This window comes from Vombatus ursinus, unplaced genomic scaffold, assembly GCF_900497805.2.
Source record: "Vombatus ursinus unplaced genomic scaffold, bare-nosed wombat genome assembly UNPS02014791.1, whole genome shotgun sequence".
NCBI lineage: Eukaryota > Metazoa > Chordata > Mammalia > Diprotodontia > Vombatidae > Vombatus > Vombatus ursinus.
This window is the reverse complement of record NW_020954569.1, coordinates 50,129,621-50,153,049: the sequence shown is the minus strand read 5'-3', so window position 1 is coordinate 50,153,049 and position 23,429 is coordinate 50,129,621. Positions and strand designations below refer to the sequence as shown.

The 23,429-nt window shown below is 38.2% G+C and overlaps 1 protein-coding gene across 1 annotated transcript in view; it reads right to left on the bottom strand.

Annotated features, from left to right (window-relative positions):
• Positions 1-23,429, bottom strand: part of FHOD3 (formin homology 2 domain containing 3) — a 687,613-nt gene that overhangs the window by 341,512 nt on the left and 322,672 nt on the right. Inside the window, exon 4 of the mRNA XM_027869130.1 lies at positions 3,612-3,679. Within this exon, the coding sequence (XP_027724931.1) occupies positions 3,612-3,679 (68 nt within the window). The remainder of the gene's footprint in view (positions 1-3,611; positions 3,680-23,429) is intronic.

Here is a 23,429-nt window from a genome sequence, read left to right as displayed (position 1 = left end):
TTCTTCCCCTCTTTCTCCTCCCCCTCCCCAAGACAGTGTGTAATCTGATATAAGCTCTAATTATACATTCATAATAAGCATATTTTCACATTAGTCATAATGTATAGAAGAATTAAAACTAATGAGAGGAACCCCAAGAAAGAAGAAATAAAACAAAAGAAAAGGAGAGCAAATAGTATGTTTCCACCTGCATTCAAACTCCACCACATGGTAATTCTGAGCTGCAGTAGGCTTTGCAGAAGGGGTGCTACACTGTCTACCATCAATATAGTGGACCTTCCATTCTAAATTGCCTAAAAAGTGGTGAAACACCCCAAGTTGCAAATTAAGTAGGTTAAAGCTCCCTTATCTATCAGAAGAAGGATCAGGTCTGTGAGTAGCCTTGAACTTTTAGCCTGGGCAAGATGGAGAACCAGTATTTTAATGATGATAATCATGATATTAACAATAAATAAAATTAGGAAGTTGGACTAGATAATTTCAAAGTTCCCTTCCATTGTAAATTTACAGTCTAGGATTCTCCCTTTATGTTTCTGTATATTTCCTGTATAAGGTCACATGTTGGATTTAAATATGTCCAGGATAAAGTTGAGGCATTTGGCCAAAATTATAAGAACAAAGCAAACATAAAAACCTCAGTGATGTAAAGATTAGAACTCCTAATGGGATAATGGAAGGTTGGTGTTAAAGGAATAGTCAGTAACTATGGTTTATCTCCAAAAGGGAAAAATAATTTTAAATAACTGCCCTAATTCTCCTGGCCCTACATGGAACCAAGCCTTTATTTGAAGTCTATAATATTTTTGAAATTACATGGATGAAGGTCTAGGGCTAAATTTGGGTAGGCACTAACGACGTCACCTCTTGAACCAAGAAACCATAGTGAAAGTTCTAATATGTTATTCAGGTGGGGAAAAAAATGTTACGTGCAATGCCCTAAAAGTAACGAAAGACATCTGTGCTTAATTCAGTTGCTTGAGATAATCATGGCTTTGGGAGAAAGAGAAAATGGGAAGATATCATGAATTTTTGGAAAATTACTTTACACCCATAAGTAAAAAGGAAATAAAAAATAATTTTCTTTCTATCCATATCCCTTTCCACCACCATATGTTAAAAATGAACATTTAGATGAGCTCATGTCTAGTCAGAAAGTTTTTCCAAGCATATAACAAATGTTTATTGCCTTAACTAAAATGTCAAATCACACATGGCTTCATTGTGCAAAAGTAATGACTAGTATTCTCATGTAATATCTCCAGCTAATCATCAAGATTAATACTGTACATAATTTTTACCAACTGGCAGAGGAATATCTGTGAGAAGAAAAAGCGAATCTATACTACATTGGTAAATCTGTATTTTATAGTGCCTCACTGTCAGTAAGTGATTTTGGTTAGAATCTGTGGTGGTCCTGGCTTAGAAATTAGAAACCTTGACTTCAGGAGGTCTGTCTTTTACTCAATGAATATCAGCTGTTAACCTGACTTTTCTGTAGGGATGACAATATTTGCCCATCAGGAATTTTTCAAGGATATTGGAAGGGTGAAATAATGTTATGAAAGTTGTTTAAGATTTCAAATGAAATATAAAATATTTAAACCAAATTAATAATTATAGAAATAGCATGACATATTGGATAGAAAGCTGGCCTCAGAGTTAGGAAGACTTGAGTTCGAATCTCTAAAACTCTGTCTCTAAATTCTCTAAAACTCTGGTAAGGTATTTAACCTCTTAGTGCCCCAGTAAGCTTTCTAAGATTGTAAGTTGCAAAACAGTTATAAATCTGCATTGGTGAAGGGAGTTTCCTCATCCAGAATTCCCTACACCAATGAAATCACAAGTAACATGAAAACAATATGTTGGGTATTCAGCCCCAGATCATTACAGAGAATCCCCAAGGAGCTTCACAATCATTCAAGAGTTTAGTCTAACTGTCCACGCAGAAAATATCAACTGGACAAAGAAAGTTTATTATCCAGAGAAAAATAACAACTGAATAGGTTCATTAAAAACTAGTCCAGCAGAAACACTTGTGTACAAGTGTCTGTGTCTGGACAATGAACTGGGCCTAGAATTAACTAGGACGAAGAGAACAGGTTGAATTGCTTTGAAGAAATTACAGTGATTTTTATTGACACCAGGCTTCCTAAAACAAAGGCCCATGTTGAACATCAATATTCTTCCATTCATCTCACACAGCTTTGAGCTGTGGAATAGCTCAACTCCAAAGAATTAAAATTACAGATCATCTGAAGGACGATGATGAGATCAATGATAGGCGTGAGTATGCTGCATCATATTAATAATGAAGACTTGAGCAGGAGAAGGACTATGAAAGATATTATCAAAGACATAGCAGACTTGAAAAGGAAGTAGTGTGGTCAAGTAGCAAATGTAAAAGAGAACTACTGATAAATAATCGCAATGATCCATTGGTATCCACATGACAGCATGGTTTAGAGGAGGCCTCCAGAATGAGAAATATATAAGAACAAACTGGGCAAAAATCACATAGGTTGAAAAAGTGTAAATAGGCTGCAATCTGCACTATCAGAGGAAGTACCCAAATTGCTGAGATCACAGGCTCATTAATGTTATGAGAAGGGCATTGTGCTGGTGAGCACTGCTGGGATGAAACAGTAAGAAAGATAGGGTCCCTGCCCATAATTAACTTATTAAAATAGCTATGGGGGATAAGATAATTACTAAAGGAAAATTATAGCACAAAACATAACAAGAGATCCTTACATATAAATGAATGGATGAATGAATGAATGGGGAGAAGAGCATTTATTGAATGGTTATTATGTGCAAAGCACTCTATTAAGCATTAAGGATATAAACAGAAATGTGAGATAGTCCCTGTTCTCAAGGAGCTTTGCTCTAATAGCAAAGTAATAAAAGGCTATGGGAGTTCAAAAGAGGAAATATATCCAATTGGTAGTGTGGTGGAAAGGCTATCTGAAGGACATGGCATTTGTGTTGGGCCTTGAAGAACAGATAGGATTTTTACAAGGAACTTTTTGGCTGGAGAATAGAGCACATATATAGAAAGGTAATACGAAATAAAGCTGAAAATGTGGGTTGGTGCCAACACTATAGATGGACCTGAATGACAAATTAAGGAATTTGGACTTTTTAGCAACACGGAGCCACTGAAAGTTTTGGAGCAGTAGAATATGGTGGTCAACAGTAAATGGACCTGATTAAACAGTGGAGTGGTACATCATTCTACCAGAATTTTTCATGCCTTTCCAAATCATCTATTGAATATCCTCAGAAAAAACTAGATCCCCAAATAAAGGGTGAGGACATATACTGCTATGAGATTGGATCTTTTTAGGTGAACCTGACCTTCTGCCATAATTATTTGTTCTAAACACAGAAGAATAGGGAAGGTAAACTTTGCCTCTACAACAATAGAGGGCAAAAGTCAATATTGACATTCTGAGTCTTACATAGGTATTTCTTTGGTAAATTACAGACAACTTTTCCTAATTTTCCCTAGAATGAAGTACAAATTTATCTGCATTAAGTTCTTCAGGCAATACAGATAATACAATTTAGCACTCTTCAACAGAAAATTAATTAAGTCAAATCTTTTTTACCTGAAATATCTGCTTCAAGGAAAAAAGAGCCCGCCTTAACTCTCGGCCACTGGAGTTGTACAGCTTTTCTGAAATTAAATAAAATAACAAATAACATCAATTTCACTGCCCAAATGGATGATTAAGGCACACTGATGATTTGGGTTCATCATGAGAATTTCTATTGAAAAAGTAATTAGAACTGAGAAAGGACATATAATTTAGCCTTCTAACAACATATAGAAATTCAAATTGAGTAAAGGGAGTTTCATAATTGGGAATGGAATAAAGAGGTAAACGTTATTTAGTGGTTACTCTGGTCTTAAGCTTTCAACTACCATCTACCAACTACCAGTTACATTAATAACTCCCTGATATGCATCTTTAACCCTGACCTCTGTCTCTCTCTCTCTCTCTCTCCTCTCTCTGTCTCTGTCTCTCTCTGCCTCTGCGTCTCTGTCTCCGTGTCTGTATCTGTCTGTCTGTCTCTCTCTCTTCTGTGTCTCTGTCTCTGTGTCTGTATCTGTCTATCTCTCTGTCTGTCTGTCTCTCTCTCTCTCTCACACACACACATACACACACACATACACCATTTCCAAACACTTAAATCAAAATCGGAAATTTTCATTTTTTTCTCAAATCAGCACCTCTTCTCAATTCACTCATTATTTTCATTAGATCACTATTTCTCAGTCTCTGTTTTGATGATTCCTTCCTTCATGTGCACAGTAAGCATTTAATCAACATAAGTTTTTACTCCCTACTACTATGCTAAATACTATCAGGCACACAAGAGAAGTATAAGACAAACATGATCCCTGCCTTCTAAGGTCTTGGGACCTAACAGGGAAGATAAGACTTCTACTACACAACTACAGAACAGTATAAAAATACATAATTAAAACTACAGAAAATTTAAGCTCAACAGTTTAGAGATGAATCTCAATAAAATGTGAAGAGTTAAGCTCATTGTCCAATGAACAAAAGCTTTCTGAGGAATAACAAAAGAGGAAATCTGCGGGACAGAAATAGTGAATGGATTATGGGCAGCCTCTCATGGGAAAGGGCAGCTAGGTGGCGCCATAGTGCACAGAGTGCCAGGCCTGGAGGCAGGATGAGGCCTCTTCCTGAATTCAAACCTGGCCTCAGACGTTTACTACCTGTGTGACCCTGGGCAAGTCACTTAACCCTGTTTGCCTCAGTTTCCTCATCTGCAAAATAAGCTGGAGAAGGAAATGGCAAACCACTCCAGTATCTTTGCCAAGAAAACCCCCAGTGGGATCACGGATAATTGGACACAATTGAAAAACAACTAAACAACAAGCAATCATGTGAAAAGACAACAGGCAAAACATGGAACAAACATGTCAGACAACTGACGAAGTCCCCAATTAACAGCCTGGATCTCATGGGATCACCAGAAGCCAAACCGAAGACTGAAAGCTAGCTATCCAGATAAGAATGGAACTAGCAAACACAGGATGAAGGATGTTCAAGTTTAGTATATGTGTGCTTGAAATGGGATGTGATAACAGACATGGATGTGAATATAATTAAGTGTTAGGTTGTGTGGTATTAACCATATGTACAATCGTGTTAGATTTGAGAACCACAGGGGCAGGCAGACAGCTGTGTGGACTGAAGACACTGTGTTTGTTCAGCTGTCCTCATTTGATAATTACTGCTCCGGACCCTCTGGCAATAAAAGCATGAATACGCGTTCTTGATCTTTTTGGTGTAATCTTGCTCCCCGGTCTTTCTGCGACAAAACGCAGAGGGTTATCAGTAGAAGCAGGGCTGACAGAGAGATAATGTAGCAGATTCAGCATATGCATGTGTGTGACCTGGAGTTGATTTTGAGTGGATGAATGAAATAGAAATCAAGAAAATATAGACTATGGATCCTTTTGAATGGCCAGTGGAAACATGGCAATTTGGAAGGCCCTGGAGAAGGCAGCTTGCATTTCAGTTTGTGAAGCTGGGGTAGCTGGTGGAGACTGAGGTCTTCCACCATCTCTTTGAGCCCTGAGACTCTATGTATGTGGGTTCCAATGTCATTCCACTGAGCAATATCAGCATTTGGGAAGTCAAGAGGAGAGGACCCTAGCAGATGAGGCAATCAGACAGGCCAAGCTCTAAACCCCCAGTGCGCAGGGAGACATCGGTGAACCCAGAATCTTCATGTCAGATATGGCAGGAGGAGGGGTGGAAGGGGGAAGTAAACTGGGGTCTGGACATGGGAGAGGTCAGTGTGACTCGCTGTAGTCAAGGGGTGCCTCAAGAGAGGAGGAAAGCTTGGAAAGGGATAGTGGGGACAGTTGGGAAATAGCATGAACAAAAGGTCTAGAGGAAGGAATTAGCCCAGCGGGTGTACTGGTGTACTCAAGTTTTCTGCCTGCATCCTCTAACCCTGCTCCATGTACTAACTGAGCCCCCATCTATTGGTTTAGCCATGGCCTGTTCCCTGGAACCAATCCTGACCTTGGGGTGTGAAGGTTTTAGAAGGAGCTTGACTTTACTAGTTTTCTAGCTCAACATCTGGTCAGTTTAATTGTTCAACCAATTAATCAATCAATAAACATTTATTAAGTGCCTACTACGTGCCAGGCACTGTGCTAAATGCTTTACAAATATTACTTCATTTAATGCTCACAATAACCCTGAGAGTTAGGTTCTATTAATACCCCCATTTTATAGTTGAGGAAACTGAAGTTAAGTGACTTGCCCAGAGCCATACAGCTAGTATATGTCTGAGGCCAGATTTGAACTCAAAAAAATGAGTCTTCCTGACTCTAGACCCAGTACTCTGTCCACTGCACCACCTCACTTCCCCATGAGCCAGGTACTGGGTGACTTATTCAGAGACACATAGTTAGTAGAACTCTAACCCAGGCCCCCTAACTCAAAACCTATTTCTCTTTCCAATCTATCAGAAGCCATCTATACCTTCATCCCCTCATTTTACAAATGAAGAAAAAAACTGAGAGTTAGAGATCAAAGTCACAAATAAATCCAAGGTCCATATCCAACACTGTCAATAACTAAGCTTAAAAATTCCTTCCCTATGAGTTTTACCTAATTATAGCCCCACCTTAATCCCTCTAATCTATGATTCCTTTAGCATTTAAAGGGTCAAGTGATTCAGAACAATACTGCAAAAGTAATTTTTTTCCCTTGTGGCTAATATTGTTTTGTAATATAGCATGGAGGGTTGATAGAAAACTTGACTTTGCAACTAGATTATAAGCTCCTTGAAGGTAGAAACCACGCATCTGTTCTTTTGTATAAACCCTGAGACAAAAGAAAAAAGTCTTGAACATTCAGTACATGCTTCCTAAATAGTTATGATCTTGATTAAGAGTAAGTGATTCAACAATGGCGGGAATGACAAATTCCTAAAAACAAAGCATAAAAGAGGCTCACAAGACATGACCTTTCCAGATGAATAGGGCTCATTCATCATCAAATATCAATGAAACAGAAAGGTTTGGATAAGCCAGAAATGACCCTTTGACGGGAATCTAGAAAATACCTTAACTACTGTTAAATCTCTGAAGCTGGACTGAGAGAGGACAACGTAGCTGGCTGTCTCTCTCTCTGTTAGATTTACCAACAATAATAGGTCACCTTAGCTCCCTAAGCTTATGACCTCTCCCCTAACTTCTACCACTCACATCATACCTTAAATTCAGGACAAGTAAGTCTTTGCCAGCACCACCTCCACTAAAGGAGAATGCTTTACCAATGAAATATCCATGCAAGAAATCGATCATATGAAAATATGGGACAGGGTATTCAACAGATGGCCCTCAATGAGAGGCCAAGCTTTCCTCCATTCTTTTCTAGGCTACACTGCAAGTGCTTTCAGGAAATACATCCAATCTGGGGTGACTGTGATATGCTTTGGGACTCAGTCAGAATTTCTCTCTGACTTGGTTTATATGGTAAACAGGTACTACTGTTACTACTATTAATGATAATGATAATAATTAGCAATTATATAGTGCTTTAAGACTTACAAAGTGCTTTGTGTGTTATCTCATTCAATCCTCTCAACTGGAAGGTTGGAATTATTATTATCATCCCCATTTATTCCCAACTCTAAGACCAGCCCTTTATACACTATATCACCTAACTGCCATATTTATGGGATGGCTCACAATCCTTTATTAATTAATGACTCTATTTTAAATTGTTTTCCCCTGCGCCCTCATTCCTTTCACTTTCCTGCTAAGATCAAGTCACAGTTATGGGAATGTCAGCAGGAGGTATGATCACCATCTCTAACTGAACAGCCATTAGGGTTATTTGCCATAAATATTTACATCATTCATTTATTCCCCTTGCAGAAATCAAAAGGGAACATTTCAGCAAATCTGTCCCCATTGATTCTTTGTGTGCTCAGTCTGGACCTCTGGTTCTAATTGGTACTACTTAGAGTCCCCATTTACTTTTATGAGAACCCATACAAAACTGCCAGTAAACAAAATGCAAGTCCCTGAAAAAATACAAGCAAAAGGGACTTCTCCTCTATCAGCTGAAAGTAAAAATAATACAAGAGTATCTACTTTAATCTGAATGCGGAATCTACCTCAAGAAAGGAGGCAGGGTAGTATGACTAAATGCTCTGGTTAATGAGGGCCAAGCATAGTAATACTTCTTCGTTGGTTTGAAAACCTATCTAATCCATGACTTTTACTCACCTTCCCAGCTAAACTTTACAAAGATTTATCAAATGCTTATCATGTTTAGGAAAAACAACACTCAACTTTCTGCAAATGCCTTCCATTTTTTTTGTTTGTTTGTTTGTGTTTTAGGCAATTGGAGTTAAGTGATTTGCCCAGGGACACACAGCTAGTAAGTGTCAAGTGTTTGGTCTGAGGCCGAATTTGAACTCAAGTCCTCCTGACTTCAGGGCCATGCTCTATCCACTGCGCCACCTAGCTGCCCCCTTTCATTTTCTTTTAAAAAAGCACTGCCATTCACTTTTTAAATTATAAGGTGGTATTATTTGTTTTTGAAAAAACAGGTAACATTCTCAGCTGCCTTGATTTTTTCAAAATAAAATTCTTTCCACTCATTTGCTTTATCCTTTTAAATGTGCCCATTTGAAAGAGCACTGGCATTTACTACTGAATTAGATACTCTTTTTTTGAGGGAGCCTTCTTCATTAACTTCTCATGAAAGTGATTTCGCTTAAGCTCTAAAGTTAGATTTACTCTTTATAATTCCAGTGTTCAAGGATTTGCTAACATGCACAAGAATATCACATATTTTGGCTCAATGAAAAAGCGTGTCAGAAATGATGTTTTAAAAGGCTATTTTAAAAATGTCATTTTTTTGTTTCATGTATTATAAAGCTATTCCTATACAAGAAATTCTGCCATCTGGCATTGGTTATATTATGGCATTTTCCCCCTTTGTACAAATTACTGGCAATGAAGTTTCATTTTAATCATGAGAGACACCATCTCTTAGCATGCTAGAAATCTTAGATTTGTCTTTTTAATCAACTTCTTAACAGATGACATGTGTTAGTCTCCGTTCTCACAAAAGAACAATAAGGATATTCCACCACGGATGGAATAACAATAAAAATAATTCATAGAAAAGGACAGACCAGATTGGCCAGCTTTGTGTTCGGTGTCATTCTAAAAGGAAGACAACTCCTTTTTTTTAAAAGACTGAACACCAGATAACAAAATGGAAAGGTTAATTCAAACTCAACAAACTTAACTGAGAAAAAGATCATGAAGTCAAAAATTTAAAAAGTCTTTATAAGTTTCATATTTGATTTCCTACTCCCACAATTTTAACATCTATTTCTTAAGACATCATATTTACCCTCTGGAAAAAGGTGGTTACTAAGTTTATTATACTCCAAAAAGATTAAAAAAAGGGGAAAAGGACTCATATATACAAAAATATTTATAGCTGTCCTTCTTGTAGTAGCAAGAAAGAAACAAACCTGGAAACTTGAGGAATGCCCATCAACTGGGGAATGAATAAACAAATTATGCTATGTGAATGTAATAGAATATTATTCCATCATAAGAAATGATGAAAGGTTTCAGAGAAACATGAGAAGAATTATATGAACTGTGGCAGCTAAGTGAAGAGATCAGAACCAAAAGAACTATTTATTACAAGGACAACAATATTAGAAAGGCTCAAGGATTCTGATCAATACAGTGACCAATCATGATTCAATACCAAAATAGTTGATGTATTCAGGCTGAAGACTGAGACACATATTTTTGAACATGGCCTATAAGTGAAGTGTTTTGCTTCAGTATGCATATCTGTTATAAGGATTTTGTGTTTTTTTTCTTTTTCTCCAATGAGGAATGGGGGGTGGGGTGGGGGAGGTAGACCTGGAGGAAGAGAAAATAAATGCTTGTTAATTTTTTTAATCAAAGAAAATAAAACACCTATTTTTAAAATAGGTGTTCTTGGGGAGGTTTGTGAGAAAGTACTTTATAAAGTGCTAGATAAATGGATTACCATAATTATCATCATCATTATGGAAAGGAAAGCTTAGAAAAGGGACACAAGTGGAGTATAATCAGTGTGCAGTGTATTATCAAGAGTTACTTCCCTCTATCATAGTAAGACATCAAGGAGGTTGGCAATCAGAAAAGGCAAGGCAGTTCTGCAGGAAGAGTAAAGGAGGACAGGGGGACAGCTGTTAGAAGACCTTTGCCACACTAGTTAAATCTTCTATGAAGAACCAATGGGAGGAAATTGGCCAGATTTGCTGCGGGTGGGTTGCTATCGGCACCCTTAGAAGAGGTTGTCACATCAAGGAGATCATGAGACCATCAAAATATGGGGAAAGACTCACCGCTCAGGAATTTAAGTTTTTCTATTCAAGAGAAGAACTATATGTGCTTAATATATAATTGTTCTCTACATAAAACAGAATTCTCAGCTGACATTTTAGCATAGGGTTTTTTTTTTCCCTCATTATACTTCTACCCATTAAGTTCATATATTGTGCATAGAGATTCTTGGATGCAGATAGGAGATGACTTCAGCATTCTTAAAGATTTTTGCCAGTCTAAATTGCTATGATATTCTCTATAGATATATACTTAATCCAGTACTTTTATACCAACATAGCCTTGGTAGGTTGAAACTATTTATCCCACAGTATTAATTGGGGATAATATAGAAAACCAATTTTTGTGACATGAAAGAGGTTGAATTATTTAACCCTAAAATCCTTATAAGAAATAACACCTGATGTTTTTTAACATCCTAAAACTTAGAAGGGAGAACTAAGTTTGGTTTTGTTTTTTAAATCAGCTGCCACACTCAGTGCCTTGATTGCTTGGTAAATCAATCTTTGAACTAAGGAAATAAGGATTAAAAATAGAAGAAAAAAAGTTTTGAAGTGTTTTTGCCTTGCAGAAGAGAAAAGAAATGAGAAAGATCACAGATTAGGTCATGTCTCCTAACTTGGTGTTCATGAAAATATCTCAGTCTATATTTGTTTAATATACTAAAATCTGTCAATACACATTTATGCTTCTCTTTTTCCTTCCTGCTATTTGCTTCCTTTATAAGGAGAAAGTTTGTTTTCTATTTTCTTCCCCTATTAAGAATCCAGAGGAGATGCTGTAAAAGACTCCATAGGGACTTGGAGAGGGGAGGGATAACCGCCAGACACGGAGACAGTGGGGTGTAACATGAAGGCTCCAATGGGGTTGATGTGGGGGTTCTATATAAATGAAATGGTTGTTCAAATAAACTCTGGCATTTTAAGTCCATTACAATATGGCTCCAACCTATTTTTCCTACTTGTGTATACTTATGTGTAATATTGTACAATCTGGAAATAACCTCAAAGGGAAAGCGCTAGTAGTGGGTGGGGACTGAGAATGCCATATGTAGAAGGTGGGATTTGAGCTGAGTCTTGGAGGAAGTTAGGAGGCAGTGGCAACAAGGGAGTGAGAGTGTTCCAGGCACGGGGCCAGCCAGTGAAAAAGCATGGAGTCTGGAGACTGAATGTCTCATTCTAGGAAGAATAAGAAGGCCACAGTCATTAGGTCACTAGATCACAGGAGAGTAAAGGGTAAAAAGACTGGACAGGTAGAAAGGAATCAGTTTGTGAGCCAGTCATCATTTATTATAGTCTCCCTGACCTCCACACTTTCCCCACAATGCCACTCTCCTTCAAACTTTAATTTCAAAAAATAAATATCTTCCTTCAAGAACCACAATAAATACGCTACAGAGAAGTACTATGGTAGACTGGAAAGGGAATTAGCTTGGATGTCAAGTGGTCTGAGTCCTAACCCTTATACTTACTGGCTTTGGACTAGGTGCAAGTCAGTCTCTCTGAACCTCAGTTTCTTCATCTGAAATATGGGGATAATAATATGTGCACTTCATAGCTCATGGGATGGTTGAAAGGAGAGAAGTTTGTAAACTTTGAATACATGTAGATATGAATTGTTATGACAGGCAAATTATCAGGAAAATGGAGAGGTAGCTTGGTACTTTGGATAGAGAGCTGAGCCTGGAGCAAGAAAAACCTGGGGCTAAGTCTTACCTCTAACAAAAGATAACAATGGGCAAATCATTTTAGCATCTCAAGGATCCCAGACCATTAGTCAACAAATATTTATTCTCAAAGACTACAAATTACAGAAAGCTCTGTATAATTTCTATAAGTAGAGAGACTTTCCACACTAGGAATTCCCTATACTAATGAAATCACAGGCCCAGACCATCCCCATTCCCATTCCACCCCAAAACAGAGCAAGGAATGAAGTTATGTTTTAACTGAAGGATACCTTTAATGTTCCTTAGTTTCTCTTTGAAGACCAATTATGGGTAGTAATAATAGTAGCAGTTCACATTTCAATGCATGTGCCTTATGACATCCTGGGAGGTACATGGTTGTATTGTTATTATCTCTATTTTTCAGACGAAGAACCTGAGACTCAGAGAGGTAGCCCATTGTCATAATGCTTAGAGTCAATGGCTTCTAGGAACTAAGGTGGTCTGGGTTCTCTTCCTGGCTCTCCTTCTGGGTAGATGAGCAAATCATTACTCTCTGAGCCTCAGTTTCCTCATCTGTAAAGTTACAGGATTAGATTAACTCCAAATATCATCTGCTTTATCATTCTACATACAGTAAGTATCCGAATTTTGAGGCTCTAAAAAAGTATCACACTGGCTAATCATAAAGATGGGAAAGACAATAAAAGCCCCTACTTTAGGGAAAAAAAGAAAAGCCAAAATGACAAGAAGAGTCAGTTATAAAGTTAGCAAATTAGACAACAAAGGAAGGGGGAGATTGACAGAGGTGGAAAGGGACAAAAGAAATCACTTTTGACTAGGTCACTTTAGAAAAATTAAAAAAGAAATAACTAACATGTGATGTGTTTTAACCACTTAGGTCCATAAAACTACAGGATATAAAATTAACTGTTTTAACATCCTCTTCTTTCACTGAGTCTCAAACAAATTAACCTATAGCTATAAGGGAAAATTTGAGCTGACACCAAAGAAATCTTTTCTTTCACTTGACTAGTCAACCTAATTGCTTATATTCTCAAGCCAGCATTATATAAGGGGATTCACTAATAGGCTAATTATTTTCTACTGCATATTTTAAAAATCCTATTTACGCTAGCTGTAAAGGAATCTCATCACTTGTTTTTCAAAAATGTTGTTTGTAGCTATACTATAGGAAATAACTGTTCAGCAATGCCAACATTTTATTCCTTTGAGGAAGTTTGAATCTCTCTCTGATCAGCAAGTAAATTAGCTGTATGCCTGATTGGGGGGGGGGGGGGGAGGAAATAGGGAGGAATAAATTTGTGAATGTGACAAAATTTGGCTTGAAGAAAATTAATTAACAGAGTTTATATTATTGTTCTGTCCCTGGCCAGGTAACAGTCAGCTCAAGTTACTGTCAGCATTTAGCATTTCTAAGAAATTTGCCCCCAAGATTTCTTGCCAGAGAACCAAAATGTGTTACATGGCATACTAACAATGAAGGAATATATTCCATTTTAACTTTCCATTAGAAACACAATTGTGACTTCACTGGTAATCCCTTGATGTTATTTTAAAAGAAAATCAGAGAGGTAGAGATTGTTCTTTAATGGATAAGAAAAAAATGGGACCAGAAACAGCCCCTTCATTTTCCCAATACAAATTCTCAGTTGCTACCTAGGGAACAGAGAAAATAGAAATTGTTGTTGTTATTGTTGTATCTGACCCTATGGACCATAACATGCCAATACTGTCCATTTGGTTTTCTTGACAAAGATACTCTGGTGGTTTGCCATTTCTTTTTCCAGTGGATCCAGTGCAACCTTTTGTCAGGCATTTCAGAGGTTAAGTGACTTGCCCAGAGTCACACAGCTAGGAAGTATCTGGTGATGGATTTGAACTCAGGTCTTCCTGAATCCAGATCCAGTGTTATAGCCACTGAGCCGGAAGCTGCCTCTGAAAACAAAAGTAGTTGGAGACAAAACAATCTCGAGGGTCCCTTACAACTCTAAAGATTTGTAGTAAATAGTAGGGACAGAGTCAGAAAACAAGTGCCTCTGTCTACATTTTGGGAATGAAGGGAAATTTAAGGATAGCCACGCAGCAGAGAAGGTGCATATGCAGATTCAGGAGGTATATGTATTAAAAATAATAGTAGAATCCATGAAGTGAGATCAACAAAGAACAGTAAGAGAATGAAGAGATTCCCAGAACAAACCCTAAGGAGAGGCAACAGGAGAAAAAGAAGTCAGGTAGAGAAATATAGGGGGAAAAATATAAGAAATATAGAAGAAGTTCAGTGTCACAGAAGACAAAAGGGAAAGAGCTTTAAAAAGGTGAGGCTTGACCTCAGTGTGAAAAGCTTCAGAGAGGTAAAGATGGGTACTAGGAGATGGCCATTAGATTTGATGCTCAGTGGTGACCTTCAAGAAAACAATGCAGTCTAAATACATTCTATAAGAAGTAAAAAAGTAGAAACAGTAAGTATGAGGGAGAGAACAAGATGTATTTTTTGCATTCAAAAATCTGGGATTGTGAAGAAGTGAACCTAAATTCAACAGTGCCAAAACTGAACAACATAGCCACCACCAAGAATCATTTATTCTTCCAAGGCTTTGTGTGTGTGTGTGTGTGTGTGTGTGTGTGTGTGTGTGTGTGTGTGTGCATCTATTAGAGGGTAGACCTGTGTAATTAAACCTAGACAGGGTGACAGACATATCACAAAATGCACGTCAAACAGTTTACTGGAACTTAAACACATTTCCTTTTCAGAGGTTTTTGTTGTCACCAACAAAGCATTTGTGTAAGTCAATTCAGTGAACATTGATTAAGTACTATGCCAGGCCCTGGGGGTAAAAGAAAGGTCCTGATGTCAGAGAGTTTAAATCTAATTGAGGAAAAGTATATAAATAAAAAAGTGATATTAAGGATAGGGAGATATGTATGAAAGAGAGGCTCAAGCAAGGAGCAATGAGAAATGTGAGGAAGGAGACTTCACTTTTGGTTGGGGCAGGAGGAGAGAGGCAGGACCACTGGTGAAGGGGAGGTGGAGTTGGGAGGTAGATACGAGCTGATCCTTGATTAATATTAAGGAGATCATTCCTGGCATGAATAATGGTGTAATAAAAGGCATAAAAAGTAGAGGACAAGAGGAAAGCATAAGATAGTAAGTAATGGAAATCAGATGGAGTAAAAAGGGAAGTATTATGAGATGAAATGGCATGTGTTGGGTGGGTGGCAGAGTCACTGCTTTTAGTAAACTAGAGGCATTTTAAAATCATTTAGTTAACAAAATGACCCACAGGAACAAAGAGTAAATCAACAAGCATTTATTAAGCTCTTTATTAAGTACAAGACACTGTTCAAAGCACTTGGGATACTAAGAAAGGAAAAAACAATCCCTGCCTTCAAAAAGTTCACATTCTAATGGGTAATACAACATGTGAAAACTTTTGTTGTTGTTGTTGTTTGGTCGTTTCTGTTGTGTCTGCTCTTTGTGACCCCATTTGGGGTTTTCTTGGCAAATATACTGGTATGGTTTGCCATTTTCTTCTTCAGTTCATTTTACAGATGAGGAAACTGAGGCAAACAGGGTCGAGTGACTAGCCCACGGTCACAAAGCTAGTAAATGTCTGAGGCCAGATTTGAACTCAGGAAGATGAGTGTTCCTGACTCCAAACCCGGCACTCTACCCCCTGCACCACCTAACTATCCATCCCACTGACCTCCCTGGTTTCCTTTAAGTCCCAACTAAGATCTAACCTTCCACAGGAAACCTTCTTAATTCCAGTGCCTTCCCTTTATTAATTATTTCCTATTTATCCTGTACATAGCTTGTTTTGTATATATGTTTGCATGTTGTCTCTCCCATTAGATTGTAAGCTCCTAGAACGCAGGGACTGTCTTTTGCATTTTTTTTTAATCCCTAACATTTAGCAGAGTGCCTGGCACATAAGGGTGCTTAATAAATGTTTATTGATCATTAAGAGACCCCTGGGGGCAGCTAGGTGGAGCAGAGGATACAGCACCAAACCTGGAGTCAGGAGAATCTGAGTTCAAATTTGACCTTACACACTTGACATTTACTAGCTGTGTGACCCTGGACAAGTCACTTAATTCCATTGCCTAGCAAAATATTAAAAACAAAACAAAACAAAACATTAATAGACACCTTAATATCCACTACAGTAAATATCAATAGATACAACTCACATAAACAAAAGCTCTTTGGTGTAAAGAGATTGAGGTCCACGCCTTGCTGTCCCTCTGGGTCACCAATAATATGGAGATTATAGTTGCCCAATCTGCAATAAAAACCACTGAGGCAGAGTTCTGAGCCAATGGTACTTTATTAAAGTTCATTAAATGTTCCTCTTTAATAAAGTGTACCTCAGGTGTTCCTCATGATCTGAGATACCCCCTTCTTCCAGAGCCTTATTTTTATAAGGCTTGATACTAGATTTAATACTTGAACACTCTAGAGGAGCTACACAAAGTACAGAATCCCATTGGTTGATAGACATTGCTTCAAGGGCCAAAAATGATTTATCAACCAAAAATGGTATATTAGCAAGAGGGGTCATGGGTTGGGCAAAGCATGGGGCATCTCCACTGACTAAGGGGTCATAAGATAGTCACCTGCTCATGTTGGACAAGAAAGAGTGGTCTGGAGGTACAAAAATAAGTTAGGGGACTTTGCATGTAATTGAGTCACCTCTGCCACACTGGGCTTGGTCATCATAACAAGGAAAAACAAGGGTAGAGGGACTCTAGTTAGCTTCCTATGATTAAACAAGTGAACTTACAATCTGAATTTCACAGCTATGAGGCCTAATATACAGAACTTATAATCACTACCCCTATAGAATCATATCAAGTTGATTAAAACTGATTGGAATAGAGCAGAGGTCCTAATGAATCATATTTCACATTAATTATTAAAAATGTAGCAGGGTTGTGAGACCCCAAAATTTGAGAACTGTTAGAATAAAAGATTTTAGGATCATTTTATAGTTCTTAAGAAAAGAAAGAATGAAAAAAACAGACACTGGAAGTTTGTGACCAAAATTGCCTCATAAAAAAACTCAAGAAAGCTAATCTATTGCTGGTGAATCACCAAAGTTATCAAACAATCAGAACCAGCTTTTTCCCAAGATGAGCTAGCAAGAAATGAGGAAGGACTGAAATTTTAACAGAAAGATCATTCCTTAATACACTGGAAAAGTGTTTGGCTGTATTTAGGCAATAATCCCATCAACTCTACTTGACAGTGACCTATACTGATACAACTTCTGCCAACGAGTTCATTTGGAGGGTTGGGGTAAGGGGAGACATGAAAGATTTAATGTGTCATTGCCTTCATTCTGCTATTCTGATACTTGTAAAGTCTGGACCTGAAGATATTTTGTTGTTGTTGCTGCTGTTTTCCCCTCTCCCTTTCCAATGGCCATTTATTAGTCACCATCCTAGAAAGTACCTCACTTTCTCATAGTTTAATAATAGCTACCATTTACATATCATTTTTGTTGCCACATCCTTATAAGATACTCAACATTCTCATTTTAATGATTAGGAAAACCGAAGCTCAGGAATATTGCAACTTGTATTGTGTCATGATCCCTGGAGTAGTGAAAGCTGCAGAATCCAGAACTGAACCCACATCTTCTGATTCAGAGGACTGTAGGTTCTAGAACAGGAAGAGCCCTTAGAGATCATTTAGCCCAATGATTTCTTTTTAGAAATTTTGCATTTGAAACCCAGAAACATTAGACATCTTACCTATAGTCACAAAGGAAGTAAGCAGCATTTAGATTCAATTCCACATCTTTTGAAAAGCTAATATTTTCCTACTATCTCTTAAATATAGTTATAATCTGATAAAGTCTAAAGTATTTCAATCTTTCAGCAGAGCAATGGGAACTTTATCTACTATGAATTGTTCTCATATAGGTTACAACTTTCTTAAATATTAGCAGAAGATTATGTTTGTGTTAAATGGAGAACAAATTTAGGATTAATAATCATGTGACTCTGGACAATAAATAGCTTTCAGTGTGCTTCCCTGGTCATTTTAAGATGTAAGTTTTAAAAAAAAACTTAGAGGATCTAACTTAGAACAGGGGTGGTAAACCAAATTTGGCCATTGAACTGATTTTATTTAGCCACTGGGGTCATCATATTGTTATAAAATAAAATGGTCACATACAACTCCTCCCCTCTTGTCACTTTAGGGTTTATGGAGGACAGTAATGTGTTAAAAGACTACAGAGATAGGAAAGGGCCAAATTGTAAAGAGCTTTAAACGTCAAAAGGAGTTTATATTTTAATAGATTTGTATAGATATATTTTTTGATATTTTCCTTTCCCACTCTTTCTCCCAGAGTCATCCCTTATAGTAAAGGATTTTTAAAAACTGAAAGAGAAAATATATACATATAGCTAAACCAATTAACAGAAAAAAGAAAAATATGATGTTATATACAAAGTTCCATACTTGTGGACATCTATCTCTACAAAGAACTAAGAGAGGTATCTTATTCTCTTTTGGGGCCAAGCTTGGTCATTATAACTTTACAATGTTCGCTTCATTTAGCAATTGTTTTACGTTTGCATTGCTGTATTTGTTGTAGAGCTTGTTTTCCTGGCTCTGCATTTCACTTTGTGTAAGTTCACATAAGTCTTTCCAAGCTTCTCTGTATTTATGATTTCTTATAGCATAGTAAGAAGCAGCCTTGAGTCAAGGAAACTTGAGTTCAGATTTAGGCTCTGATACTTATCAGCTATGTGACCCTAGGCAAGTGACTTAACCTTTGTCTGCCTCAGCTTCCTGAACTCTAAAATGGAGGTATAAGAACACCTACCTCACAGGGTTGCTGTAAGAATCAAATGAAATAATTTGCAAGGTGCTTAGTGCTTTTTCCTCCCACCCCTCCCATTAAATTCATGTACCACAACTTGTTAGCCACTCCCCAGAAAATGGGCATTTACTTTGTTTCCAATTCTTTGCTACCACACACACACACAAATACTACTATATTTTAATGAACATAGGGGACTTTCTTCTTATCAGTGACCTCCTCAGTCAGTCAACATACAACAAACATTTATAAAGTACATATTATATGTCAGACACTATGCCAAGTGCTGAGGATACAAAGAAAGACAAAAACATTGTCCCTTCCCTTGAGGATCTCATATTGTAATGTAGGATGTAATATGTAAACAGCTACTTATGTACAAAATATATACGATATAACTGGGAAGTAATCTCAGAAGGAATGCACCAAGACTGTTAGTGGTAGGGAGAGGACCTCGAAAGACATGGGGTACAGCCAGTGAAAAGCTATGGAATCTGGAGATGGAGAGTCATGCAAAAACAGCAGTATCAGTGTCACTAAGTCACAGAGTTTGGGGAAGGGAGTCAAGTATAAGAAGACTGAAAAGGTAAGAAGTGGCCAGGCTGTGAAGACCAATGGAGTATTTTACATTTTATCTTGGAGGCAACAGGGAACCACAGGAGTGTATTACTGTGATAGACCCTCCGTTAGGGACCCAGGGGCACCACACCCCGGGGCCTCTGGCTCAGCTTCCCCTAACGGCTGTTACAACACCCTGGGTGAAATCCTCAAGGGGGGGGGTGCAACATCCTGTTCTGTAAATAACCTGCTCCCTTCCCGGCACCCCACCAGACCCTGTTCCCTTCCCGGCACCCCACCGGACCCTGTTTTGTAACCGGACAGTATAAATATCTCAGATGAAACCCTCGGTGGGACGGCCCCTGGGATGCACGCCTGGGGTCCGTCGCCGGCCGGCTCAAATAAACGCGCTCTCAATTAAAGTCAATTGGGTGTGATGCTCTGATTTCTCTCGGGCGTCCAGTTCATTACTAGGGTAGAAAAGAGATGTGATGTGATTGGACCTGAGTTTTAGGAAGATCATTCTGGCATCTGTGTGAGAAATAAACTGGTGTGGAGAAAGCCTTGAGGCAGGGAAGCCAATATGAAGCCCCCTGTAGGACAGCCTTGCCAGCAAGAGGTGAACTAGGAAAGTGCCTAGACAGTGGAGAAACAGAGATATCAGGAGAGATGTTATAGAGAAAAATAAGTGAAGACAATCCTCTTACTTTTCAAATGAAGAAAGCAAAGTCCAGAAAGATTAAATGTCTTTCCCTATCAGTTACCACCCCACAATGAGTACAACCTTCTACTCCCTCCCCTAACCAGCCAAAAAGAAAGGGTTAAGAGGTTAGGCCTTGTCAAGCCCCAATGAATGGTTGCTGACTTCTGGGTTAATCAGCTAATTAGCATATCAAAGGCAATAATAATGTAGAAACCCACTGGGCAAAAGACAACTAAGCTGTGATAAGAACAGCTTATTTCAACTATCTCTTCAGAACCTACTCAAATTCTCCTCTGCCTTTTTCTTCCCCTTTTCTGTACCTTTGTATATCTTTACCTCTGTAAAGAAAGGGAAGGTCTTTTGTCAACCTTGGGTATAAACTGTAAGGTTAAATTACTCTGACTTTTGAGGTGATGGGAACACTGTCATTACCAGTTTCTATTTCCTAGTCTCACTGGGCAGACTGGAGGGGAGGAGAAAGCAAGAGCTCTCTTGTTAGCCAATGATTAGGAAGGAATGTAGGGAGACTCCCCAAAGCCACCAGCAACTGAGGTTCTCCACTGGCTAGAAGTGAGTAGAAGCCCGTAGATACAATGAATGGGTTTATCCAGTTTGTCCCACTGGGCAAACTCCAAAGGAATGAGAGGTTGCTATGCTACGGAGGATGCCATTTTAAGGATAAAGCCACAAACTGGAACAGCACATTATACCATGGGCTCCCAGGTACAAAAATCTGAAAGGCTGAACTAGCCTAGTTAGAGATGTCTAGTTAGAGATGAAGTTAGCAAACAGGTCCCAAATTTCCCTGATGTACTATTATTCCTTTATTTATATATTTTCTTTTTTCAATAAGAATAAACCCCGAAAAATAAATTCTTTCGATCTTGAGTGTGTAACATTTGGGGATAATAAGGGAAAGATAGCATGGATTCTGGAATTGGGCATCTGGTTACAGTGCCAGGGGCAGAAGAGAAAGGGTAATTAAGGATTTAGATGATAAATCTCTGAACCCAGGGATTCAAGCAGGGATTCTTGTTAGAGAACAAGAAAAGTCAAGGGGACTCACTACTTTGATTCAGAGATTAGAAATAAAGGAGACAGTCCTGTAGCCAAGAAAAGCAAAATCTCTTGGACTAGAAAAGCGTAAGGTTCAGGTTCAGAACTTTTATCATATCTTTGAGGATGTCTCTGAGACTCTTCTGTTTGTCTCTTGCTTTTAATAATAGCTGACATTTATTAAAACTTCACAAATTTCTTTAGCTACATTGTCTCATTTGGTCCTCATATTCACCTTGTTGAGGTAAGCACCATTATTAGTCCTGCTTTATAGAAAACTGAGGCTCAAAATGGAGTAAGAAGTATTCAGACCTAGGTCTCACCTGATTCGAGCTCCAACACACTCTGTACTCTATACTACTTGGCCTCTTTCTCTTTCATCTTCTCTTGTTCACAGAATCAGCAGGTCATAGAATCTGATAGTTAGAAGAAATCTCAGCAGTCAGCTGGTTCAAGCCATAGACAAAAGGAATTCCCAGCAGAACATACACAACAAGTTATCATCTGTGTCCTGCCTTCTCCACTTCACCTTACAATTCATGTAGTTGATGAGTCAGGGTTAATAGTCCTGCATAGACTCAAACAAGTGCTGCTTGTAACCAACTCAGTCCTTTCTTTCCTGGGGCCTGAGTCAGCAAGTATTTATTAAGCACCAAATATGTACCTGGCACTGTCCTCAGCAATGAGGGTACAAAGAAAGGCAAAACAACAAAAATCACAACAAAAATCCACAAAAGGGTCCCTGCTCTCAAGGAGCTCAGGCTAACAAACAAGGCAACACGTCAATGACTATACACAAACATGATGTATACAGGATAAAATAGAGATCATCTCAGAGGGAAAGAAGCTAGCATTAAGGGAGACTGGGAAAGGCTTCTTGGAGAAGATGGGACCTAAAGGAAGCCAATGAAGCAAGGAGACAGAGATGAGAATGGAGGGAATGCCAGACATGGGAAGAAGCGTCCTCATTTCCTTAGCTTCTATATATTCGATTTCCCATTCTGATTCCTTCCTATCACCAGCAAAGCATAGAAGCCCTGAACTTGGGATCAGGAGACCTGGGTTTGAGTCTCAGCTTCTTGCATTACCTTGAAGTAAGTCACTTTCTACCTGAGATTAATTTGTCTCTTAGTACAATAAGCTTTGGGGTCTCTTCTAGCTTGAAAATCCTATGACTACAACCAGCACCCTGCCTACTCTTTGATACAGTGCACCTGGCTTTCTGCATACGCTTCCTTAATGAGAGATATCTTCTTGGTTTCACACAATACATTTGCATTTCAAAAGCATTCCTCTAGGCCTTTACTCACTTATAAAAATGTTCAAGGTCCTACTTTTATATATGAAAACAGACAAATCAGGGTCAAGGTCTGGGATGCCTGTCTCAAAATTCAAGAGACCCTCCCCCTGCTACGCTTAAGGGCTGTCAATAAGAAAAATGTTCTCTCTCTCTACTTTAAAAAGTTATGGAGGAAAATGGTAGTGAATTTCCAGTCCTTGGGGAGAAGGTAAGGACCACATTTAGCTGGGGTCAAAAACAAATGCTGTGTCATCAATCATTTCATAAGGACTGAACGTGGTAAAGACTTACTAGCTCATCTTGTCCACACCACAGCAGCCAATGCTGAGTTGTTGCTTTTTCCCTAAATTCTATTTCAAGAGGAAAGCAGTCATTATCCTGAAACGAGCATTACATAATCTGAAAAAGTGGAGCCAGAAAAAAATGCCTTTAAAAAACAAAACCAAATGGGGGTTGTTTTTGGTTAGGACTTATTCTAACCATTCTGTGGCCATAATTGTAATCTATCTATAACATAATATATATATATACACACACATATAATGTATACACACACATTTGCAGATATATAACACACATATATGCATATACGAAAATATAAAACACACGTGTATGTATATATATAAATATATAACACAAATATATGCAGATATCAATATATGGAAATGGAAAACCTTAAGCATAAGAAAATCTGAACTACAGATTTATGTATGTAAAATAGGAAACTAGAAAACAGAGAAGTTCATAAACTCCTGGTAATCTCAGACTGCTTTCCCTCTGTAAATTATCCTCTGGGTTGGATGCCAAAGTTCTGCCAATTCCATTTACAAGGTACATTCTCTAAGCCAAGGATG